The sequence below is a fragment of the Suricata suricatta genome, chromosome 16 (assembly GCF_006229205.1).
Source record: "Suricata suricatta isolate VVHF042 chromosome 16, meerkat_22Aug2017_6uvM2_HiC, whole genome shotgun sequence".
Lineage (NCBI taxonomy): Eukaryota > Metazoa > Chordata > Mammalia > Carnivora > Herpestidae > Suricata > Suricata suricatta.
Window position 1 is genome coordinate 48,403,838 of NC_043715.1, and position 24,505 is coordinate 48,428,342.

General features: G+C 52.5%; 2 protein-coding genes across 5 annotated transcripts in view; both read left to right on the forward strand.

Annotated features, from left to right (window-relative positions):
- Positions 1-22,081, forward strand: part of RELB (RELB proto-oncogene, NF-kB subunit) — a 31,503-nt gene extending 9,422 nt beyond the window's left edge. Inside the window, 9 exon segments of the mRNA XM_029924312.1 lie at positions 1-129; positions 6,925-7,082; positions 9,440-9,531; positions 9,714-9,845; positions 11,761-11,865; positions 18,081-18,296; positions 19,018-19,086; positions 19,207-19,284; positions 21,257-22,081. The exon segment at positions 1-129 is cut by the window's left edge and continues 100 nt beyond it. Of these exon segments, the coding sequence (XP_029780172.1) occupies positions 1-129; positions 6,925-7,082; positions 9,440-9,531; positions 9,714-9,845; positions 11,761-11,865; positions 18,081-18,296; positions 19,018-19,086; positions 19,207-19,284; positions 21,257-21,645 (1,368 nt within the window). The 3' untranslated portion in view covers positions 21,646-22,081.
- A 193-nt stretch (positions 22,082-22,274) lies between these two features.
- Positions 22,275-24,505, forward strand: part of CLASRP (CLK4 associating serine/arginine rich protein) — a 24,043-nt gene continuing 21,812 nt past the window's right edge. For all 4 annotated transcript variants that reach the window (XR_003903552.1, XM_029924133.1, XM_029924134.1 and 1 more), the window contains exons 1-2: positions 22,275-22,326; positions 23,287-23,414. Coding sequence is in view for 3 of the 4 variants with exons in the window: in XM_029924133.1 (XP_029779993.1) it covers positions 23,316-23,414 (99 nt within the window). In the remaining variant the exon portion in view is untranslated. The remainder of the gene's footprint in view (positions 22,327-23,286; positions 23,415-24,505) is intronic.

Below are 24,505 nucleotides of genomic sequence, written 5' to 3' on the forward strand. Positions count from 1 at the left end.
CACCTGGTCATCACGGAGCAGCCCAAGCAGCGCGGCATGCGCTTCCGCTACGAGTGCGAGGGCCGCTCGGCCGGCAGCATCCTCGGGGAGAGCAGCACCGAGGCGAGCAAGACGCTGCCCGCCATCGAGGTGGGGACCGGGGACCGGGCTGGGGTCTCGCGGCGCCCCGCCCCCGGGATTCGCGGCCGTGGGTTTCGCGCGTGCTTTCCGGGGGTTCCTCGCCCTGCCGTCGCTGTTGTTGGAGCGGATCAGAGTATCCCCTGGTCCCAGATTCAAAAGGAGGTTCCAAACGGGGCCTCCTTCCTGGCAGTGGGCAGTGTTGATGGAAATTCTCATGGGCGTGCAAGGGCAGGGCCACCTCCGGGTCCACAAGGGAGGTCGTAATAATGACAGTGGCCAAGTTTGGATGAATCCCCGTTCTGCCCTTTACTAGCCGTGCGGCCTCGGGCTGGTTATTCAGTCCCTCTGTGCCTCAGTTTCCTTCTCTACAAAATGGGGTAATAATAATAAGGAACCACCTGGGGTGGTGGGGAGGCGGGAATGGGTTAATTACACACGCCAAGGGCCTGCAACTTGATGTGTGCTCTGTAGAGAGGAACTGCTCGTCTATACTGGTGTTAGGATCATTGCCATCCATCGGGACTTACAGGCTTAGCCTTATGCCAGCCTCTGGGCAAAAAGAGGCATGTGCAAGGTTATCCCTTGCAGCCTTGGGTAAAGAAGTGGAAACTGCAGCCTTCATCAGCAAGGCACGGGGAAATGATCGCGTGAATGTCTACACGTTGGAATCCTACGCAGCCATGACAAGTATATGTGTCTGTGTGTCTGTGCCAATAAATATAAACACATGCAGTTAGTTAACACAGAACAAGTTTTAAATGAAGCCCTCCCTTACCATACTGATGTGAAACCATCTCCAAGGTATATGAATAAAACACCCCAGCAAAAGTCACAGATTCTTTGTAGGGGATGGATTATACTACCTTTTGTGTTAAGCAGAGAAGGTACTAAGGCACCTAGGTGGCTCAACGGGTTGAGCGGGCGGACTTCAGCTCAAGTCATGATCTCACGGCTTGTGGGTTTGAGCCTCGCATCAAGTTCTGTGCTGACAGCTCACAGCCTGCAGCCTGCATCAGATTCTGTGTCTCCTTCTCTCTCTGCTCCTCCCCAGTTCACTCTCAGTCTCTCTCAAGAGTATGTAAATATTTTAAAAATTCTTTTAAAGAGGGAAAAATAAGATTCTACATTTGTGTTTGTTACATGCATCTTTATTTTGTTTTAAAGATTTATTTTTATTACTTTTTAAAATCTTTTTTTTTTTTTTTGAGACAGAGGGCGCAAGTGAGCCAAGGGCAGAGAGAGGAAAGAATCCCACAAGGGGCAGAGAGGGAGAGAGAGGGAAGTAAAGCTCACCTGAAATGGGGCTCATCCAAAGAGGGGCTTGGGTTCACCGGAGGCGGGGCTCGAACTCTCCCCCTGCGGACTCAGGCACAGGAATCCAATCGTGAGATCGTGACCGGAGAGCCCACGTCCAGTGCTTAACCGACTGAGCCACCCAGCCGCCCCTGTTTTAAAGTTTTAAATCATATGGCTTAAGACTTTCAAAAAGGTAAAGGTTCATATTAATTTAACAAATTAAATTAAATTAAACAAAAACCTGCCACTCCTACCCCGAGGCTCCAGGTACCCCCCCCCCCACCAAGAGGTAACCATTCTTATCGAGGTCTCGTGTATCCTTCCGGAAGTAGTTTATGATTATACAGGCAAATATATAGATAGTATGTACACCCCCCACTTTGTGCATAGCAGGGAGCATAGTATAGATATAAACTGCACAGTGGGTTCTTTTTGCTTAAGAAGATGTCTTGGAGCTCAGCTAACCTCAGCCTGCCTAAAGCCGTCTCACTCTCTACCCCTGTCCCCCGTTGCATGGATGGGGGATAATGTATCACGCAGGTCCTGGGTAGCTGGGTCGTCTCCCATCTCCTAGTATAAGCAAAGCTGTAGAGAATGACTCTGTTCATCTGTTATTTCCTTCACGCCACTCAAATAGCTCCCGGGAGTGGACTTGCTGGTTGGTCTACGGTAATCTGATAGACATTGGCAAATTGCCCTCCCCGAGGTTGTGCCCATGACTGTTTCTCCCAACTGGTGTCTGTCTGAGCGGCATGGTCTCTTGCGTCTCCCCAGGGCAGAGCCCTCATGTGCTTCTAGATCTTTGTCCAAGTGCTTATTGAACCTGAGCTGTGATCAAATCACTCCAGGAGCCCCAGGTTCCGGCCCAAGCTACGGCGTGGCCTCTAGCCTCCTCCCTGGCCACCAGCTCGCAGTGTCCTCCAGATTTCCCCCGACAAGGGAGCCAGAAGGGCCCTGTTAAACTGCACGTCTGCTCTTCTGTCCCGCTCAGAACCCTCTCTTGGCTCCCCAGTGCCCCCAGGAGGAAGCCTCCCCTCCTTGAGCTGCTAAGGCTCCCACTCTCTGACCTCTGCCGCCCATTCCCACCAGTCCCTCCTCACTGCCCACCCTCCGGCCGCTAGGACTTTGCCCACAGCCCACTGACCGCCTTCACATGAGGCCTCCTGCTTCCCTACCCTTCTCCTTCAATGGGAATTTATACCCATAGGTTTATTTGGGTGATTAGCAGAGCAACCCTTTCCTTTCCCCTGCCTACAGGAAGCAGTCGACATAGTGGTTACAGATTTGGATTTGAGAGTCAGAAAGACGTGGGTTTGAATCTCACTAGCTGTGTGAATGGAGGTTAGTCCGGAGCTTCTGAACGGAGCTGAAGCTCCCCTAGTGGAGGCTCCCTTCACCCAGCTTGGTAGTTGTTATTTGGTTTGGCTCCAGGCATTGTGGCCAAAAGCAGCATCCAGGGCAGAACATTCTAGTAGAAAGAATGGTTTACTCTGAAACGTACATCCCATTGCTGGATTTTCAGGAATGGGGCAAGTGCAGGGCATAGAGAGATATTTTTATAGCCCCCTATTTATCGTTAAGGATGTTGTCTATGTTTCCAATTGACAGGGCACTTTATTTTCAACTTTACGTCTCGACTCTTTCTTTTGAAAAGTTAAAAACCCACATGTGATAGACAAGAACATTGCAGTGAATGTGACCTTTGCTGTATTTGCTTTGTCTTTCTCTCCCTATATACGGACATTTATAGAGGGAGGTTTAAAAGTAACTTGAAGGGGCGCCTGGGTGGCTCAGTTGGTTGAGCATCCAACTTTGGCTCAGGTCATGATCTCACAGTCTGTGGGTTCGAGCCCCACATCGGGTTCTGTGCTGACAGCTCAGAGCCTGGAGCCTGCTTCGGATTCTGTGTCTCCTTCTCTCTCTCTCTGACCCTCCCCCACTTACACTGTGTGTGTGTGTGTGTCTCTCTCTCAAAAATAAAAATTAAAAAATTAAAAAAAAAAAGACCAGTAAATATCCAACAACAGGGGACCACCTGGCTCTGAATCAGATTCTGGATTTTTATTCCCATCTTTCGGAGGAGGAAACCGAGGCTCAGAGAGGGGAAGTTACTTGCTCAGAGGCACACAGCAAGTGGACCGTAGTAATTACTAAGCATGCCTGTGTGCCAGGTGCTTCCTAATACCCATTTTATAGATAAAGGCAGAATAGAGAGGCTTATCATGCAGATGGCCAGTGACGGAGCCTGGATTTGGTGCCGCGGGTTCTGACTTAACTCCAAGGCCTCCTGCGACATCTTAGAAGCTTTCAGCCCTGCGGTTCTCCTGAGTCCTAAGACTGTTGACTCTGAGCTTTTCTGAATCTGAGCTGGTTAAATGAATGGCGTTTAATCCCATCTGACTCAGTGAAACTTGTGTACAATGTTACGTCTCTCTCCTCATAATCCCCCCAAGATCCATAACGCCCAACTTTTAACATGAAAGAGAAATAAAAGGAAAATAATGCAGCTTAATAAGAACCTTCATTTCAATATGCAAATGCTCAGGCACAGCCTCAGGGAATCCTAATGAAGGTGGCAGTCACTTGTGACCTCATTAGTGCAGGGGCCCTTAGGCAGCCTGACCCAGTCAGGTGGAGTTAGTGAATTAAAATGGCACGCCACCATCTTTGCAGCTGGTGATGGGATCCTACAAAGTGGCAAGCCCCCCCCACACCCCCCACACCCGTCTAAACAAAATCCAGTCTTCCCTCAGTTAACATGGTGGCCGCAGTCCTTGAAAATTCGGTGCAATTTTTTTTAATGTTTGTTTGTTTTTGAGAAAGAGAAAGAGACCGCGCATGAGCGGGGGAGGGACAGAGAGAAAGACCCAGAGTCCGAAGCAGGCTCCAGGCTCTGAGTCGTCAGCACAGAGCCTGATGCGGGGCTCGAACTCCCAAACCGCGAGATCATGACCTGAGCCGAAGTCGGATGCTCAATCAGTTGAACCACTCAGGTGCCCCCCCAAATTCAGAGTATTTTTTAAGTTATGAGGAAAAAGGACTGTATATGGAAAACAGCTCGATTCTGGCTGTGATCATTTCAAACAGGTTTGTCGCCGATGTGAACGTAGGCAGGATGATCGAAATCTTGCAGGACTTGTGCGGGACTGTCCCTGGCATGGCAGGCTCTGGCTACTTCTGTCTGTTGTGGGTCCCCAAACCGAGTCAACCCATGTCGCCCCCCAGTATCCCCAAATGCCCCCTAGAGGGCAGTACTCCCCCACAGAGACACATTCTTCCCTGGTCTCTTACAGGAAGGGCTTTAGAAGTCCAGAGCAGGCTTTCAGGTGACCCAGGAGAGCCAGGAGGGTTGAAGCGCCGTCTAAAGAGCTGGTTTCTTTTTTTTTTTTAATTTTTTATATTTATTTATTATTGAGAAACAGAGACACAGAGCATGAGCGGTGAGGGGCAGGGAGAGAGGCAGACACAGAATCTGAAGCAGGCTCTAGGCTTTGAGCTGTCAGCACAGAGCCCTATGCGGGGCTCGAACCCATGAAAGTGAGATCATGACCTGAGCTGAAGTCCAATGCTCAACCGACTGAGCCACCCAGGTGCCCCTAAAGAGCCGGTTTCTATCTGCTGCTGCCATGTCGCCGCCGAACAGGAATTCCAGCCCCAGTTGCCTCAAGTTCTGTTTTCTTGAAAGAGAATCTGGAAATTCGGGATAGCATGATGTTTCATGCTTTTTAAATGCAGGCACCAAATTTTTTCAGTTTTCCAAAATTGGAACAAAAATTATTTTAGTCTTTTTTTTGGTAGTTAAAAAATCTTTTTATTGAAGTATAATTTATTTTATTTTATTTTTAATGTTTATTTTTGAGAGAGAGACAGTGAGAGCCAGGGAGGGGCAGAGAAAGAGAGAGAGGGAGTCAGGGAGGGAGGGAGACACAGAATCCGAAGCAGGTTCCAGGCTCCGAACTGTCAGCACAGAGCCCGATGCAGGGCTCAAACTTACGAACTGTGAGATGATGACCTGAGCTGAAGTCAGACGCTTAACAGACTGAGCCAGGGCACCTGGGTGGCTCAGTCGGTTAAGCCTCCGACTTCGGCTCAGGTCAGATCTCATGTTCGTGGGTTCGAGCCCCGCGTCGGGCTCTGTGCTGACAGCTAGCTCAGAGCCTGGAGCCTGCTTCCAGTTCTGTGTCTTCTTCTCTCTCTGTCCCTTCCCCTCTCATGCTCCATCTCTCTCTGTATCAAAAATAAATAAAACATTAAAAAAAAAACAGACTGAGCCACCCAGGTGCCCTGAGGTATAATTTATATAAACAAAATTGTACATATTTAATGCATACATTTTGATGAGTTTGGATGAAACTTTTTCATTTTTAAAAATGTTTATTGTTTGTTTATTTTTGAGACAGACAGAGTGCGAGTGGGGGAGGGGCAGAGAGGGAGAGGGAGACACAGAATCTGAAGACAGGCTCCAGCTCCAGGTTCTGAGCTGTCAGCACAGAGCCTGACACGGGGGTGGAACCCATTAACCCTGAGATCATGACCGGAGCTGAAGTTGGACGCTCAACCAACTGAGCCTGAGCCCCCCAGGCACCCCCTCTTTTTTTTTTAAATCAAGTTACAATTGCTCGAATCTTGTGTGTGCAGCCCTGTACCTTTTCGCAGACATGTACACTGGGTCATTTTCCCAGCCAGGTCCATATGTATCATTTGTTCGATTATCACCGAAATATGAAGCCCGTCTTTTTTTTTTTTTTAGATTTTTAAAAATCTTTTTTATTTATTTTTGAGAGACAGAGCAAGCAGAGGAGGGTCAGAGAGAGAGGGAGACACATTATCCGAAGCAGGCTCCAGGCTCTGAGCTGTCAGCACAGAGCCCGACACGGGGCTCGAACCCACAAACTGTGAGATCATGACCTGAGCCGAAGCCGGACGCTCAAGCGACTGAGCCACCCAGGCGCCCCCGATGCCTGTTTTTTATTGTCTTTTACAACACTGATTTTTTTTGACCTGATGACCTACCATTTGGGCTCGTTGAAGGAATCACCATGAGCCTCAGGCGACGGACGTCTGGAGGGCTGTCACAGCAGCGATGTGGCACCTTCCCTGTGTGCCCCGTCAGGGTGCCCAGGTCATCGCGGCCCAGTGCCGGTGATACTGACCTGGATCACCAGATTTACATGGTGCCCGGGGGGGGGGGGGGGTCCCCTGTGAAGGAGCTTTTTCCCCTTGGTCATTTGTAAGTTCTCTGCGGGCCACACTTGGAGACCCTGTGTGCAACCAAATTTCTAAAACTCCTAGTGGCCAATCTGGGGGACAGACAGGCATCATGTGATGAGGCCCCCAGGCCACCGGGCGGAAGCCTTTGGTTTCGGATCCGGGAGGGGACTTAAGCAAAGCGCCTTCCATCATCCTGGCGGGGAGAAGGCTGGGGAGCTACCAGAGGAGGCCCCCGGGAGTGTGCAGGAGAGCAGGTGTCTGTGCTGGGGCCCCCAAAGTGGACCTGTCTCCCCGCAGCTCCGGGACTGTGCAGGGCTCCGGGAGGTGGAGGTGACCGCCTGCCTGGTGTGGAAGGACTGGCCTCACCGAGTGCACCCCCACAGCCTCGTGGGGAAAGACTGCACCGACGGCGTCTGCAGGGTGAGGCTCCGGCCTCATGTCAGCCCCCGGCACAGGTACTTGACCTCTGACCCCTAACCCTGTACCTCAGGATTTGGAGGGGCTGAAGATCGCCCAGAGAAACCTCGGGAAAAGGGGCCGCTTGGCCAGATTCTCTCCATTGCCTTTCCTAGATGGGGAGACTGAGGCCAGGCCTGGGGGTGTGTGGAGGGGCTTACCTAGGCCTGGCCCCCTGCCGCACACCCATTCACGCACAATCTATTTACCCCCATTTTGTAGAGGTGGAAGCTGAGGCCCGGGGAGGTGAAGGAGCCCAGGTAGCCGATGGCAAAGCTGGGGTGTGACCCCAGATCCGACTTAACTGCAAGGATCATTCTTTCTTTATAATTTATTTATTTATTTATTAATGAAATTTTTTTTTACATTTTATTTTTGAAAGACAGAGAGAGACAAAGTGTAAAGAGGGGAGGGGCAGAGAGAGAAAGAGACACAGAATCTGAAGCAGGCTCCAGGCTCTGAGCTAGCTGTCAGCACAGAGCCCGATGTGGGGCTTGAACCCATGAACCATGGGATCATGACTTGAGCCGAAGTCGGATGCTCAACCGACTGAGCCACCCAGGCGCCCCATCTTTTCCTTTATAATTTATAATAAATAAAAACTAAAAGTCTCGAAAACATTGTACAATGACAAATTAACTCCCTCATGACCTGAGCCAAAGTTGAACACTTAACCGACTGAGCCACCCAGGTGTCCTGAGAATTTTTTTAAATGATTATTTATTTTGAGGAAGAGAGAGAGAGATTGTGAGCAGGGGAGGTGCAGAGAGAGAGGGAGACACAGAATCTGAAGCAGGCTCCAGGGTCCGAGCTGTTAGCACAGAGCCCAACGCGGGGCTCGAACCCATGAACTGTGAGATCATGACCTGAGCCGAAGCCGGACGCTTAACCGACTGAGCCCCCCAGGTGCCCTGAGAATTTTTTTTAATGTTTATTTATTTTGACAAAGAGAAAGAGAGATTGTGAGCAGGGGAGGCGCAGAGAGAGAGGGAGACACCGAATCTGAAGCAGGCTCCAGGCTCCGAGCTGTCAGCACAGAGCCCGACGTGGGGCTTGAACTCATGAATCGCAAATTCCTGACCTGAGCCAAAGTTGGACTCTTAACCGACTGAGCCACCCAGGCACCCCATTTGTACCTCATTTTTATGTTCTAGTACATCTTGGAGATCAGTCCTCTAAGCATCTAGAGCTGCCCTGTCCTTTTTCCTGGCTGCATAGAATTCTGATGTACAGACGGACACAATTAATAGAGCAAATCCCCTGATCATGGACGCTTAGGCTGGTCCTGTCACTGACTGTGCTGTGACGCCTCACTTTACACATCTGTCATCTCTCTTCTAGGATCAATCCCTAGAAATGAAATTGCTGGCTCTAAGTCCACACAGGTGTACTTTGAGCGATTTATAAATTTACTGAAGGGCAAAAAAAAAAAAATCACATGTGAGCAGGGATAGTGTCTCTTGTTCCCGGTGGTGTCCCCCCCAGTACCTAGAATGCAGTAGTGCTGGCACACAGTAGGTGCTCAGGAAATTTCTGTGGCAGGAATGAACACTGCTGTATTGTCCTCTGATAGATAAATTGTTACAGCAGGTCCACATTCCCACCAGCCTGACAGGTGCCTGCTTTTTTTTTTTAATTTAAAAAAGTTTTTTTAATATTATATTTATTTTTGAGACAGAGAAAGAGCATGAGAGGGGGAGGGGCAGACAGACAGGGAGACACAGAATCTGAAGCGGGCTCCAGGCTCCGAGCCGTCAGCACAGAGCTGGACGCGGGGCTCAAACCCAAGAATGTGAGATCATGACCTGAGCCGAAGTCGGAGGCTTAACGGATGGAGCCGCCCAGGTGGAGAGCTTTATCCAACGTTTTGGTCCTTGCTGTGTCGATGAGTTTTTTAATACATTGGCATCATATCAGTTTCACCTTGTAGCATGCTCCCCCTGCAAGCAGGGGAGGGGCAGAGAGGGGGACAGAAGATCGGAAGCCCGGGCTCTGCGCTGACAGGCTGATAGCAGCGAGCCCGATGCGGGGCTCGAACTCAGGAGCTGTGAGCTCATGACCTGAGCTGAAATCGGAGGCTCAACCAAGTGAGCCCCCCGGGGGCCCCTGTAATTTGCAGTGTTCCTCCTATAAATGGGGTTGGCCAGTGTTTCCATGTCATGACGATGAGGTGCGTTTTCAGGTGCCCTCCAGAATCCCCAAGGCTCCTGAGAGGTTTAAGCCCCAGGCCCCCCCCCCCCCGGTGCTGGGGTCCCCGAGCCCCAAGCAGCATCTGTCAGAGTCCCCCTCTGGCTTTGGCCTCTAGCTGCCTCTTCACGAGCACCCCCTCCCGCCCCTCCTCCCCGCTCCCACTCAGCTTTAACAACCTGGGCATCCAGTGTGTGAGGAAGAAGGAGATCGAAGCCGCCATCGAGCGGAAGATTCAGCTGGGCATCGACCCCTACAGCGGTGAGTCCCCGGAGCCAGGCTGGCCGCCGTCCTCCTGAACGCCTTGTCCCCTCTGCCACCCGTCCCCTTACCTCACCTTCTCTGGAACCACCGTCTCCCCAGCCCCCCTCCCTTCCCTCTCCACCGTCTCCCCCCCAGAGTCTCCGCCCCCTTCCCTCAGCCCTCCCACCTCTCTCCTACAGCTGGGTCCCTGAAGAACCATCAAGAGGTGGACATGAACGTCGTGAGGATTTGCTTCCAGGCCTCATACAGGGACCCGCAGGGACAGATGCGCCGGATGGACCCTGTGCTGTCTGAGCCTGTCTATGACAAAAGTGAGTGTGGGGTGTTAGTGTCTGTTGGCCACAGGTACTGGCAAGCCCCACGTACAATGGCTTGAACCATTGTTCTTTATTTTTATTTATTTAAAAAAATTTTTTTAACATTTATTTATTTTTGAGAGACAGAGACAGATCATGGACAGGGGAGGGGCAGAGAGAGAGGGACACCCAGAATCGGAAGTAGGCTCCAGGCTGTGAGCTGTCCGCACAGAGCCTGACGTGGGGCTTGAACCCACGAACTGTGAGATCATGACCTGAGCCGAAGTGGGATGCTCAGCTGACTGAGCCCCCCAGGCGCCCCACATTGTTCTTTATTTTTGTGTGTCTCATTAAGTCTGTTCATGTTGATTCGGCTGCTCAGCAGTATTAGGGTGCTGGTTCAGCTCTGTGATTCCCTTGGTCACAAGCTGGCTGCCACAGCTCCAGGTATCATGTGTATCATGTCTGTGTTCACGGCATGGTGCGCAGTGTCACCCTGTATGGTGTGCAGGCTGTACACTGCCCAACTGCGGTGGTCAGCATTTATTAGGTAGCCTATGGAAATGAGGACTCTTAGTATTGTAAAATGCACAACCTGAACCACTGTACAAGGCAGTTCTAGGGGCAGCATGAGTAATAATACTTCTCTCTTTTATACAGAAAATAGTATATTCCCCGGAATCCACTCTGGTAGACTTCTGCTTATGTCTCATTGGCCAGAACTTGGTCTCATCACTGCCCCCAGTTGCAAGGGAGTCTGGGAAAGGGAGTTTTTAGGTTTTCCATCCTCGATGGAGGGATATATGGAAGAGGAGAATGGGAGTGGCTGTTAGGTTTTAGCAGCCTATTGGGACTACCACAAGCATCAAATGAGGAGGGATTTTTTTTAAGTTTAATTATTTTGACAGAGAGAGAGGGAGGGGCAGAGAGAGAATCCCAAACAGGCTCCATGCTGTCAGCACAGAGCCCGATGCAGGGCTCGATCTCACAAACCAGAAGATTGTGACCTGAGCCAAAACCAAGAGTCAGTCACTTAACTGACTGATCCACCCAGGCGCCCCCAAATGGGAGGGATATTAATCCAGTCAGGGCTTTTGTGGGGGCAAGTGATAGAATTCCAACTCAAATGAGCCGAAGAACATTTGTGCTGTTAACTCACAACTTCCAGATGTAGTAAGGTGCTTCAGGTCTGGCTGCATCCAGGTGTTCAGTGATATCATCAGGGACCTGTCACTTTCCAACTCTTGGTTCTACTTCCTCCAGCTTAGGGTCACTTTTGTCAGAGCCCTCTGGTTGTGGGAGCAAAATGACAGTATGCGGTCTGAGGCTTGGAGCCTCTCCCCTATGCCCAAGAAGAGCTTCTCTTCCCCAGTGGTTTTGGTTGGATTCTTGGGGCTTACTCATTGGCCTGGCTTTGGTCATGGGCTCCTCTAGGACCAATGGCCAGACGGAGGCAGTGCTTTAATTGGCCAGGTTTGGGGCATGTGATCTCGGCTGAGCTAAGGGGTGGGTTCAGCCCCATAAAACAGGTGCACACCTGACCGAAGGGTGCGGGGGCTGTTATGGTGAAGACACGCTGAGGGGCCGTTAACAGAAGGGGGAACAGGACTGCTGCTAGTCAGGCTAAACGAGGGTGACCGCTGCAGATTTCAGGCCACTACGCCTCCTCCAAGAATGGTCTCTGACCCCCGACCCGGCCGACTCTCCTCTGAGGTCCCACGGCCTCCCTTTTGGCGGGACACCGGGCCTCCGCCTGGAGGACTCATGACCCCTCGGTCCGAGCATCGTCTTTTCCGTGGACCACAGGCTCCTAGCAGATCCCTGGCTTCTCCATGGCCCAGGGCGGGCCCCCCACGGGGTACCTGCCAAAGGGCCTGGTGACCGCATTCTCACCTCTGCTTCCCTCCCTCTTCCTCTCGCGCTGTCCCAGAGTCCACGAACACGTCAGAGCTGCGGATCTGCCGGATTAACAAGGAGAGCGGGCCGTGCACAGGTGGCGAGGAGCTCTACCTGCTGTGCGACAAGGTGCAGAAAGGTGAGGGACCCGGGCCAGCGCCTGCCTGCTGGGGCGGAGTGGGGTCCGCTGGGGTGGCCAGGGAGCCGGGGGGCGGGGGGGAGGCGCTGGTGGGCCGGCCCGGGCCGCCGAGTCGCAGGATCCAGAACCCTGGTTTTGGAGTCCGGCCGAAACAATGAACTGGTTTGGTTGCTCCCAGAGCCGCTTGCTCACTCATTCATGCAGTGATGGAGGGGCGTGTGTGTGGCTCACGCCGGGTGCCAGGCGGTGCCAGCCCTGGGAGGCGCCAGGCAGGGCCGGCCCTGGGGGGTCCCAGGCAGTGCCAGGAGCGCCGCTGGGGGGCCATGGGCTCTGATAGTAATACCCTGGAGTTGCATAAATCCTTCATGAGGCTGTGATCGCGCTGCAGGAAGAGGAGAATGGGAGACCCACTGCCCCCATGTCTGTTCAAGACCCCTTTTTCAAATAGAGGGTTTCATAAAAAAAGATAGGCACCCACCGCCCGGCCTGGTTAGGGAGAGCTCTCCCTCCTGCTCTCTGCGACCTTTCTGTATCCTTTGCATTTTCTATCATGTGACTCTCTTATAAATAACATCACCCCCAACAGTAATAAAGAGCTAATATTTATCCTGCTCTTACTGTATGCCAAGCTCTCTTACAAGCATTTTGGGTTTGGCTTTGTTTAAAAAATTTTTTTTCTGTTTTTTTATTTATTTTTGAGAGACAGAGAGAGACAGCATGAGCAGGGGAGGCTCCGAGAGAGAGGGAGACACAGAATCTGAAACAGGCTCCAGGCTCTGAGCTAGCTGTCAGCACAGAGCCCAATGCGGGGCTCGAACCCACAAACTGTGAGATCATGACCTGAGACAAAGCCGGATGCTTAACTGACTGAGCCACCCAGGCGCCCCTGTTTTAATTTTTTAATGTTTATTTTTGAGAGACAGAACGTGAGTGGGGAGGGGTAAAGAGAGAGGGAGACACAGAACCTGAAACAGGCTCCAGGCTCTGAGCTGTCAGCACAGAGCCCTATGTGGGGCTTGAACCCACGAACCACGAGATCCTGACCTGAGCCAAAGTCGGACGCTTAACTGACTGAGCCACGCAGGCGCCCCTCTTACCAGTACTTTGTATGCATCACTTGCTAGATCATCTAACTGCCTAACAGTTCCTTGAGGTAGATCCAATCCTTACCCCTCTTTAATAGAGGAGGAACTGAAGGCACAGAAGGGTTAACTAGCTTGCACAAGGTCACACAGCTAGGCAGCTAGAGACCGGATATGAATCCACGTGGTCTGTGCTCCTAATCATTCTTCTGGGAGGAAACAGAAAAAAAGATAGAGACAGAGAGTTTAATCAATTTCAGGAAGATGGGGAAAACGTAGTGTTGGGAGAAAAACAATTCTGAGAAAGGAGAGGGTGTGGGTGCAGTTTTACTCAGTGGCGTCAGGGAAGACCACTCTTAGGGTATATCATGGGGCCCATGAGGGATCTGTGTGATTCTCTGGGGAAGAGTGATTCAGCAGAGGGAACAGCCAGTGCAAAGGCCCTGGGGTGGTAGCAGGTCTCATTGTTGGAGGACCAGCAAGGCCATTGGGGCAGGAAGGGAGCAGAGTGGGAGAGCCCGTCACAGCCTCAGGGCTCCCTCTCAATCCTTTTTCAGGTTGTGTGATTACTTAGGTAACATCTGTCTCCCCCACATAGGGCACGACCTAGGGCTGTCAGCTGCTGTGAGCAGCTGCGTCCCCAGAACTGTCCAGTCCAGAGTCAAGCACATATGCAGTTCTCAGGAAAAAACTTGGCCACCAGTTTCACTCTTTAAAAATTAAAAAAAAATTTTTAATGTTTATTTATTTTTGAGAGAGCACACACGAAGGTGGGGCGGGGCAGAGAGAGAGGGGACAGAGGATCCGAAGCTGGCTCCACGCTGATAGCGGCGAGCCCAACGTGGGGCTGGAACTCGTGAACTGTCAGATGACCTGAGCTAAAGTCAGACGCTTAGCCAACTGAGCAACCCAGGTGCCTCTTACTCTTTAAAAAAGTTTGGGGGCTCCTGGGTGACTCAGTCGGTTAAGCATGCAGCTTCGGCTCAGGTCAGGATCTCACGGTTTGTGAGTTCAAGCCCCGCATAGGGCTCTGTGCTGACAGCTCAGAGCCTGGAGCCTGTCTTCGGATTCTGTGTCTCCCTCTCTTTCTGACCCTCCCCTGCTCATGCTGTCTCTCTCTGTCTCTCAAAAATAAATTTAAAAGAATTTTTTAATTAAAAAAATAACTTTTTAATCTGTTTGGAAGTGTACAATTCAGTGGCATTTAGTAGAGTCACAATGGGGTGCCACCACCGCTATCTAGTTCCAGACATTGTCACGCTCTGTTATATTTTATAAGCAGTCACTCCGCATTCTTCCCTCCCCTAACCCCTGGCAACCATTCATCAGTTTATCTTGGTAGATTTCCCTCTCTGGACATTTCACGTAAGTGGAATCATGCAGCATGTGGCCTTTCATGTCTGACTTCTTTCACTTAGCTTAATGTTTGCAGGATTCACCCCTGTGGTAGTAAGTATCAGTGCTTTGTTCCTTTTTGTGACTGAGTGACACCCCCCTGTATAGATAGGTCGTTTATCCATTTATAAGTTGCTGGACATTTGGGTCGTTAATACCTTTTGGCTATTCTTTTTCATTAAACACTTTTTTATTTTTCTTTTAATTTTTTTAATGTTTATATTTATTTTTGAGAGACATAGACAGTGGGAGCAGGAGAAGGTCAGAGAGAGAAGGAGGCACAGAATCCGAAGCAGGCTCCAGGCTCTGTGAGCTGTCAGCACAGAGCCTGATGCAGGGCTCAAACCCACAGACCGTGAGATCATGACCTGAGCCGAAGCCAGACGCTTAACTAACTGAGCCACCCAGGGGCCCCTGAACACTTTTTTATTTTTTAAACACTTGAGTATTTTGTTTATTTTTTTGTAAATCTAGACTTCTTACCCTGTTTTTTTTAGAGAACGTGTGCACATTAGAGAGAGAGCATGAGAGCACGTGTGCAAGCATGGGAGGGAAGCGGGGGAGAGAGAGAATCCTAAGCAGGCTCCATGCTCAGCACAGAGCCTGATGCGGGTCTTGATCCCACAAGCTGGGATCGTGACCTGAGCTGAAATCAAGAGTTGGATGCTCAGCTGACTGAGCCACCCAGGCGCCCCTTTAATTATTTTTATTTTTTTAAACAGAGAGAGAGAGATTGAGAAGGCGTGAGCAGGAAAGGGGCAGAGAGAGAAAGAGAAAATCCCAAGTGGGCTCTGCAATGCAGAGTCTGATATGGGGCTTGATCCCACTATCCTGAGCCGATCAAGAGTCAGACTCTCAACTGAGCTACCCAAGTTCCCCACTCCTTTTGGCTATTAGGAGGTGTTGCTACGAACAGCCCAACTTTTATGTATACGTTTTTATGTACGAGCCCAAGAGTAGGATGTTCTTTTTTTTTTTCTTTTTTTTTAGCGTTTTATTTATTTTTGAGACAGAGAGAGACAGAGCATGAGAGGGGGAGGGGCAGAGAGAGAAGGAGACACAGAACCGGAAGCAGGCTCCAGGCTCTGAGCTAGCTGTCAGCACAGAGCCCGATGCGGGGCTCGAACCCACAAACGTGAGATCTGACCTGAGCTGAAGCCGGAGGCTCAACCACCTGAGCCACCCAGGCGCCCCTGGGATGTTCTTATAAAATGTTGAGTGAATGGGCAAATGGCAATTGACGGGCTCTCCGTGCTGGGCCCTTGTGCTTGGCAGTGTTGGGACACAGCAGTGACAGAGACAGCCCCGGCCTCTGCTCTCACAGCGCTCCAGGATCAGTGGGGGGATAGGAAAACGAACACAAATTCCAAATGTGAGTTATTCTGAGACGGAAGAAGACCACTAAGACTGAACAAGAAGACCAGACATGGTCTGGGCACCATGGAGGGCTTCCCAGAGGAGGTGATATTTGAGCCAAGATCCGAGGAATGGCAGGGAGATGGTTAGGGCCCTGGGACTGGGGACCAGAGCAGGAAGACTGTTCCAGGTGTGCGCACATAACTAGAGGCAGATCAAGTCCAGGTCCGTTGTTCTTCCACGGGCCGGTCTTGGGCCGGTGACTTCACCACCCTCAGCCTCCATTTCCTCATCCCTAAAATGAGCTGGTGTTCGAATGAGACAGGATCTCAGCTATCCAAGAACTACACTGCAAAGAGTTAGCATTTATTGAGAACTTCTGAAGCTAATACTTTGCCTAATGCTAATGAAAGCAATCATACTTAAGGCAGACTGAGCACATTTACTTGGCGTGATTTAATTAATCCTCCTACCAACCCTGTGAGGTAGGTACTTTGACTTTGCTTCTGTTTAGGTGAGGAAACTAGGCCCAGAGAGATCAGGTTAGCACCGCTAGGCCCTTAGGAGCTCGTGGTGAAGAGCTCTAGCCCCCCTGGGTTCCCATCTTGACTCCGCCTCTTGTTGGCATTGTGACCTTGGACAGATGACTTCACCTCTCTGTGCCTTTGCTTCCTTCCTAAAGGTACTTTTTTTGCATAGCATTGTGTGTGACTTAGAGGCAGTCTGCGTGCATCCGATATATAGAAACCTCAGTAGATGGAATTAGCGTGATGAGCAATGCAATAAGACAAGAAAAATAAATTGCAGGCAGAATAGCTTCCTGACTCTTGACTATTCTGCTACCAGCTGTGTGATCTTGGCTAAGTCTCCTTACCCTTACAAGCATCAGTTTCCCCATATTTAAAGTGGCTCTGGGAGCCTGGGTGGCTCAGTTGGTTATGCATCTGACCTTGGCTCAGGTCATGATCTCTCAGTCCATGCATTTGAGCTGTGAGTTGGGCTCTGTGCTGACAGCTCAGAGCCTGGAGCCTGCTTTGGATCCTGTGTCTTCCTCTCTCTCTATCCCTCCCCTACTCGTGCTCTCTCTCTCTCTCTCTCTCTCAAAAATAAACATGAAAAAAAATTTTTAATGGCTGTGTAGAAAAATTAACATAGTCGATCTGAGACTATTATCCTTTGAAAGGCCTACTTAAAAGGTTGACCCTTGTCTGGCTTTTGGACACTTGGGTTTTGAGACCACTCCCGCCGTTCCCTGACCGGTAAGAGTGGCTCACTGTGTTTCAGCTGTGTGTATGGACAGCGTGGTTCATGCTGACCCCCTGCTTTGCCTCTGGGAGTCTGGAAATTTGATATGTGCCAGGCAGATGGTGCCTAGGGAACCAGCCCCAAAACAAACCCGGGGTGCCGAGTCTCCAGTGAGCTTCCCTGATAGACTGCATTTCACATGTGTTGTCCCAGTTTGCTACTGGGGGGAATTAGTGTGTCCTCTGTGACTCCACTGGGAGAGGACTCTTGGAAGCTTGTGACTGGTTTCCTCTGGGCTTGACTCCAGGCATCTTTTCCCTTTACTGAGGATGCACACTCTCTCCTTGCCGTAATAAATCATAGCCGGGGCGCCTGGGGGGCTCAGTCAGTTAAGCGTCCGGCTTCGGTTCAGGTCATGATTTCACGGTTCATGGGTTCGAGCCCCACATTGGACTCTGTGCTGACAGTTCAGAGCCTGGAGCCTGCTTCAGATTCTGTGTCTGCTTCTCTCTCTGCCCCTCCCCTGCTCATACTTGATCTCTCTCTCAAAAATAAATAAACATTAAAAATATTTTAAATTTATATATATACAAAATACTTAGTGATTAGCACACAGTAGGTGCTCAACAGGTTAGCTGCCACTATAATGAGTTTTATTCTTGAGACTATCAATATTGGAGGCACCTGGCTGGTTCAGCTGGTAGAGCATGGGACTCTTGGTCTCAGGGTCATGAGTTCAAGCCCCGCATTGGGCACGGAGCTCATTAAAAAAACCAAAACTGGAATTTATTTTTTTAAATTTTTTTAAAATAATTTTTTATTTATTTTTGATACAGAGAGAGACAGAGCATGAGAGGGGGAGGGGCAGAGAGAGGAGGAGACACAGAACCGGAAGCAGGCTCCAGGCTCTGAGCTAGCTGTCAGCACAGAGCCTGATGCGGGGCTCGAACCCACGAACGTGAGATCTGACCTGAGCCGAAGTCGGAGGCTTAACCAACTGAGCCACCCAGGCGCCCCAAAACTGGAATTTAAAAAAATCTTTAAAAATATCAACATTGATCTGGGGGGAGGCTGAATGGGCTGGGAGCCCAGTGGGCCAGTATCCTGGCTCAGCTGATGTCCCCACTTTCCCACCAGAGGATATATCGGTGGTGTTTAGCAGGGCCTCCTGGGAAGGCCGGGCAGACTTCTCCCAGGCCGACGTGCACCGTCAGATCGCCATTGTGTTCAAGACACCGCCCTATGAGGACCTGGAGATCGTGGAGCCCGTGACCGTGAACGTCTTCCTGCAGCGGCTCACCGACGGGGTCTGCAGTGAGCCTCTGCCCTTCACGTATCTGCCTCGGGACCACGGTAACCACTGCAGTCCAGGGTGACCCACTGCCCAGAGGCTGGAGGGGCCAGGGGAAGAGGCAGAAGTAGAATGCAGGCTCAGGACTGCATAGACTGGGGTTCCACTCCTGGGCCCACCACGTCCTGGTTTGGTGAACTTGGCCTCTCTGAACCTTAGCCTCCTGTGGAGATGGAACTAACAGTGCCTATCTGATGGCATTTGGGGGAGGGGATTTATCTCCCATGTCTGCGCATGCCTGACCCTGTAGCGGGTGATGCCAGGACACAGCAGTGATCAAGATAGCCTCACCCTTGCCCTTATAAGTGTCACAGTCCTTTAGTGGGGATTGTGAAATTGTTTAGGGGACTCGGGTCACTCAGAGCGGGCATCTGACCCAAGCTTGGGGATCACAGAAGGCTTCCTGGAGAAGGGGATGGCTGAGGACGTGAGGATGTCTGAGCGGTTCTCGAGGGAAGTGGTGGGAATTGGGAAATAGTGTTTCAAGCCCCTAGAGTAGCAAGTGCAAAGGTCCTGAGGCAGGATTATGCCTGGAATGTTCCAGGAACAACAAAGAGGCCAGTGTGGCTAGAGGTGGATTGGGTTTTTCATTCTGATTAGGATGCGGACACCTATTTGCATTAGTTGGCCAAGAACTGGAATAGCTCAATGCCTTCCTACAGGGTCTCTGTAATTATTCTTTATTATTGATGGATTCTGTTGCCCCTGGTATCTCCTGGACAGACAGCTACGGAGTGGACAAGAAGCGGAAACGGGGGATGCCGGACGTCCTTGGGGAGCTGAACAGCTCCGGTGTGTCCCTCTGCCCCTTTCCACACCCATCTCCAGGTTCCCGGGAGGGGGAGGCTAAGTCCCAGGCTGGGGAGGAGGGACTGTGAGGGTCCAGAGGTCCTCATCTCTGCCTTTCCTTAGACCCCCACGGCATCGAGAGCAAACGGCGGAGGAAAAAGCCAGCCTTCCTGGACCACTTCCTGCCCAACCACGGCTCAGGTGGGTCACAGCTCAGGCGGGTCCCCGCTCTCTGAAGCAGGGTGAGGGTGCTTTTGATCTCTTCAGTTCCCACCCCTGGAAGAGCTCCCACAAGGCCAGTAACTCACCACTTAGGCACGAAGTAGAACGAATAAGAGTTCTGAGCATAGTCTGGACGCTCTGATTTCAGCTGGGCCATTTACTTGCTGTGTGACTGTCGCCAAGTTGCTCAACCTCTCAGAGTGCGAGGGGCTCCTCCGAAAAGTTTCACCACATACCTACCTCATTGGCCCTTTAGATTTTAGTGTATCTTTTAAGGTTTATTTATTTATGTTGAGAGAGCGAGAGCGAGTGGGGGAGGGGCAGAGAGAGAGGGAGAGAGAGAACCCCAAGTAGGCTCCACGCTCAGCACGGAGCCTGCCAGAAAGGCACACGCAGCCTCTTACCGGAGGTCACACACCTAGTCTGTGGTGAGGCGGGGGGCTGTGCGCGGCCATCTGTATGTGAAGGGGCAGCTGGGGGTGGATGGCAGAGCAAGTCAGCCCCTCACTGAGAGCCTCTCTGGCCCAGCCACCCTCTGGCCTGTTCTAACCCCTGCCTTCATCTCAACTCACATGCCAGCCTCCGCTTCCCGTGAACCGCAGCCCCGGCTGGCTGGCATCAGAAGCCTCCACCCTCACTGGCCAGCAGCTGTAAGAATACTGCCCCCAGTACCCCAAGCCCCCAGCCGACCGCCAACCACTCGGTCAGCTGAGCCTGGACCACTCCAGCCAGCCCCACCCCAGAGGTTTCAAGTGTCACCTGTGGTTGCCTCTACCCAGGGCACCTGGTAACCAGTGCCTCTAGAGCCCCGCCCATAGCAACCACCAATCCCAGCCTCTCACTAGCCACCTGCCATTCATCTGCCTCCTCCATCCCCCCCAAATTTCCCAGTGCCTAGAGCCCCCCTCTCCCATCCCTGGGGCAAAGCTGCTCTGGCGTGATAGTATGATGATTAGGAACACGGCCTCTGGAATCAGACGGAGTTTGAATTCTGAGGCTGAATTTAGCGACTGTGTGACTTCTTTGGATCTCATCTGTTGGATGGAAACTCTACCTCTTAAGGTCCTTTTTAGAATTTAGTGAGGTCATGTCACACAGTTAGGACTGTGGCTGGCACAGAGTTCATGCAAAGATCTTAAGAACTTGACAGAAATCAGGAACAGCACCTGCATTTGTTATGATCATGGTTAGCTGAGCTTACAGCAAAATCCAAATAAACAGAGGCTTTGAGAAGGTAGAACTTTATTTCTTTTCTCAGATACACATAGGTAAACAGTCCTGGGATGGTTTGGAGGCTGGATCATCAGAGACTCAAGCAAGCTCTTGCCATTTTCAATGCGCAGTTTCCATCTCATGGTCCACGGTGGCTGCCCCAGCTCCAGCCATCATGCCCACATCCATTGAGGAGAACTTAGTCACATGACCATGTGTAAGCTGTAAGGGAGGCTGCGAAATAAGAGTCCCAGTAGTTCTGGGTCTCTCTCTGAGATAGGCATTATATGCCTTTGCTGGTAACATTTGTCTTGATGCAAAGAGAGACTCTCCTATAATGACACATAATTTTACCTTCCAATGTGGGGACTGGTGATTTCTCATTTGGGTCTCCCATGTGTGGGGATTTTGCTTTTTGAGTTGTCTCTCTATTTGGAGGAGGGGGAGGAGCTTTCGAACCTCTTCAACTTTCTTATTTTTTGGAACAACTCCCCAGCACTGCAGGAGCCCCGTTTGAACCCTGATTCTACAACTCGCCAGCTTTGTGTGACTGACTTGTGTGGCCTCGTTTTGCTTATTAAAGGAGAATGGGGATAGCCCCTACCCCAAGGGTCGCCCTGGGATTCACGGAGGCCACAGTAATAATGCATTTAGCACTATCAGGGCATTTGAATTAGAACCTGGCCAGAAGTTGACCCTAAAGCCCACCCTGCTTCCTTCCCTCTTTCCATCCCCGCAGGCCCGTTCCTCCCGCCATCAGCCCTGCTGCCGGACACAGACTTCTTCCCTGGCCCCGTGTCCCTACCCGGCCTGGAGCCGCCAGGTGGGCCGGACCTCCTAGACGACAGCTTTGCCTACGATGACGCCGCAGCCCCCACACTCTTCACCATGCTGGACATGTTGCCCCCGGCGCCGCCCCTCGTCAGCGCTGTCGCGGGCAACGGGGCTGCAGGGCCCCCTGTTGGAGAGCCTTCCGGCCCCGAGCCAATGACGCTGGACTCGTACCAGGCCCCAGGCCCCGGGGACGGGGGCACTGCCAGTCTCGTAGGCAGTAACATGTTCCCCAACCAGTACCGCGAGGTCGGATTTGGGGGAGGGCTCTTGTCCCCGGGGCCTGAGGCCACGTAGCCCTGAGGTGCTGGAGGAGAGAGGCGCTGGGTGGGAGGGAAATAGGTAGAAGAGGCCCTGAAAACCCAACCTGGATGTCCAGCACCTCCATCCCCTTGGGCCACCCTTGGTCAGTCTTCCGACCTCCTCATCCTTTTGAATGGGGACATCTTCAGCGCTGGTGAGAAACTCCGTAGCACCGGTTTCCCCTGAGCCCATTCTACAAATGAGAAAACCGAGTCCGGAGAGGAAAAGGGGCTTGGATCCCACGCACCAGCTTGTAAAGCTGCCTCAGCCCCCCACGTGGGGGGCACCTTCTCCAGGCGGATCCTGGAGTGTACATATGGGAGAAGGGTGCAGATCCTCAGCTCTCCTTCCCCAAGCCCGAAGGTAGGGGGGGGGACGGGTTACGGGTTGTTTGTTTTGAGTCTTCCCAATAAAGATGAGTTTTTGAGCCTTGGGAGTCCGGTCTCTTCTCCGCTTGGGAAACACCCCTGGGGCAGTCACGCACGAATCCTCCTCCTCGGCCCCGCCTCTCGCGTCTCCAGCCTCCAGGCCCCGCCCCTCCCCTTCAGGGCCCGTCCTTCGCGCCGGCGGAAGCGCGCTGCGCCACGTCCCGTCCCTCCCCTGCGCGAGGCCTCCCACTTCCGCTTCCGGTGCGGGCCGCGCGCGAGCGCAGCGGTGGGAGGCGGCGACGAGCCGGTGAGTGCAGGCAGGGGGCCCCGACCTCCTGGCTTTCGGGCGGGCGTCCTCCCGGCGCCGCCCTCGTCTCGGTCTTTTCCCGGGGTGCTGTAAAGCCCCCGTTCAGCCGCAGTCCCGGGGGCTGCCGGTCCCGCACCCCCTCAGGCCTGCTGCGCCTCAGGCCTCGCCCCTGCCCCCGCGGCCGGCCAGAACTCGCCACAGGCCCCGCCCCCTTGTCAGAAACAGAACCCCGAACCCCGAGGCACCAACCGGGTCCTCGAGCCGCGTCCAAACCCTTGGGCTCCGCCTCTGCCTCCAAGCCTTGCCCCTCGGCTTAGCCCACCCCGCTCCGGTCTGCCAGCTCCGCCTCCGTCACGCTCTCAGATTTTCACCACCCCCCCGCCCCCGCCCCTCAGATGCCTAGTGTAGATCTCAGCCCGGCTCTGGGTTTTATTTACAGCGCTTTCCCCCCAACTCCCCCCTCCGCCCCCCAGCGTTGTCGTCTTTGGTCCACGCCCTTCACCTGCCCTCCGTCCCGCCCCCTGCACCCCTCCTCTGTTGCCAGTAAGTCTTCCTCGCCCGCGTTCCTGCCATGCCTCGTCCCCACGGTAGCCCCGTCTCTGCTCTTCCCAGTCCCGGGAGCTGCGGCCCCAGCTGTTCAGGGTCGGCCAGCAGACCTTACGTGAATGACTCCCTCCCAACATTCCAAAACCTTTCATATCTGATTGTAGCGCCCTGAACTCGGGATGCTCGCTCCAGAGCCAGCCTTGGAGGGGGTTTCAGGACGGCCCAGGGTGTTGGCTCCGAGTTGTCAGGGATGTGCTTCAAGCGTCTGGCGCGCCCTACTGCAGCCTCACCCCCACTGCCTGCAGCCGGGGTTCAGAATCGCTTCCGGCCCCGACTGGTTAGGCGACTTTGGGTCTGCCCGGATGGTTTTCGTTTTCGAAGGCCCCCTAACGCCCCCCGCTGTCCTCCCCCCAGGTCGAGTCCCCCAGCCCAGCCTCACCAAGATGTGGCACGAGGCTCGGAAGCATGAGCGGAAGCTTCGAGGCATGATGGTTGACTACAAGAAGAGGGCAGAGCGGAGGCGGGAGTACTATGAAAAGATTGTGAGTACCTGACCTTGACCTCCCCAGGAGGGAGCAGCCCCCGCCGTCCTGGTGAGGTCGGGGCTTGGAAGTCCGAGAGATGAGAGCCCATTATACCCAGGACAACAGTCGTTCCTAATTGCTGGCACAAACCAGAGGCTGTCTCTTGGTCATAGCACTCTGTATCATTTGGGGTGGCCTCGGGGTGCAGAGCAGGTGTTAGCGGGAAGGGGGGCGTCTTTGAAACACTCAGGGCGGCTGGCTAGAAGACCTCCTGAGCGCCGTCTTTCCGCCGTACCCGCAGTGCTCCGGAGAGCTCGGCCCTTCCTGAGGTTTGGCTCAGCCCCCCCAGGGGTGCCACCAGCATTCATCAGGGTCACCCTGGGTGCCACCTTCTCCTCTTTAATGCCTCCGTTGCTTGTGGAGACCACACTCCATCCTGGGACCTGAGAGGGCCTCTGCCAGCCTCTCAGCTTCATCCTTGAGCTGCTCCACTGGGCTTATTTCCATCTCTCACCACAGGGCGTTGTGCCTGTTATGTCTCCCTGGCTGTCTCACTCCTCCTTGCCCTTGAGACACCCCCTCCCCCAAGCTATGGCTCGTGTGTACTAGGTTCGGTTCTCCTGTTGGATGGAATTAACACAGGAGTTCTTGCTTACGACTTCATCACTGTCCTTGCCTCCTACCTCCTCTCCTGCCCTAATTCCTGCCCCCTTCAACCCATCCTCTTCAGCGGGGCTAGAGAGGTCTTTCTAAAGCACAAGGCTGACCCTGTGCTTTGCTTGCTCTGAACTCCTTTGTCCGTGGCTCCTTAGTGCTCTTGAGAGAAAGCCCAGGCTCCTCAACACAGCCTTCAAGCCTCTGTGTGCTCTGGCTTTTTAAATTTTTCTTTCTTTCTTTCTTTCTTTTCTTTTTTTTAATAACAGTTTATTGTCAAATTGGTTTCCATATAATACCCGGTGCTTCTCCCCACAAGTGCCCCCCACCATGACCATCACCCCCTTCCCTCCCTCCCCTTCCCCCTTCAGTTCACGGTTCGTTTTCAGTATTCAGTAGTCTCTCATGATTTGTGTCCCTCACTCCCCAGCTCTCTTTCCCCCTTCCCCTCCCCA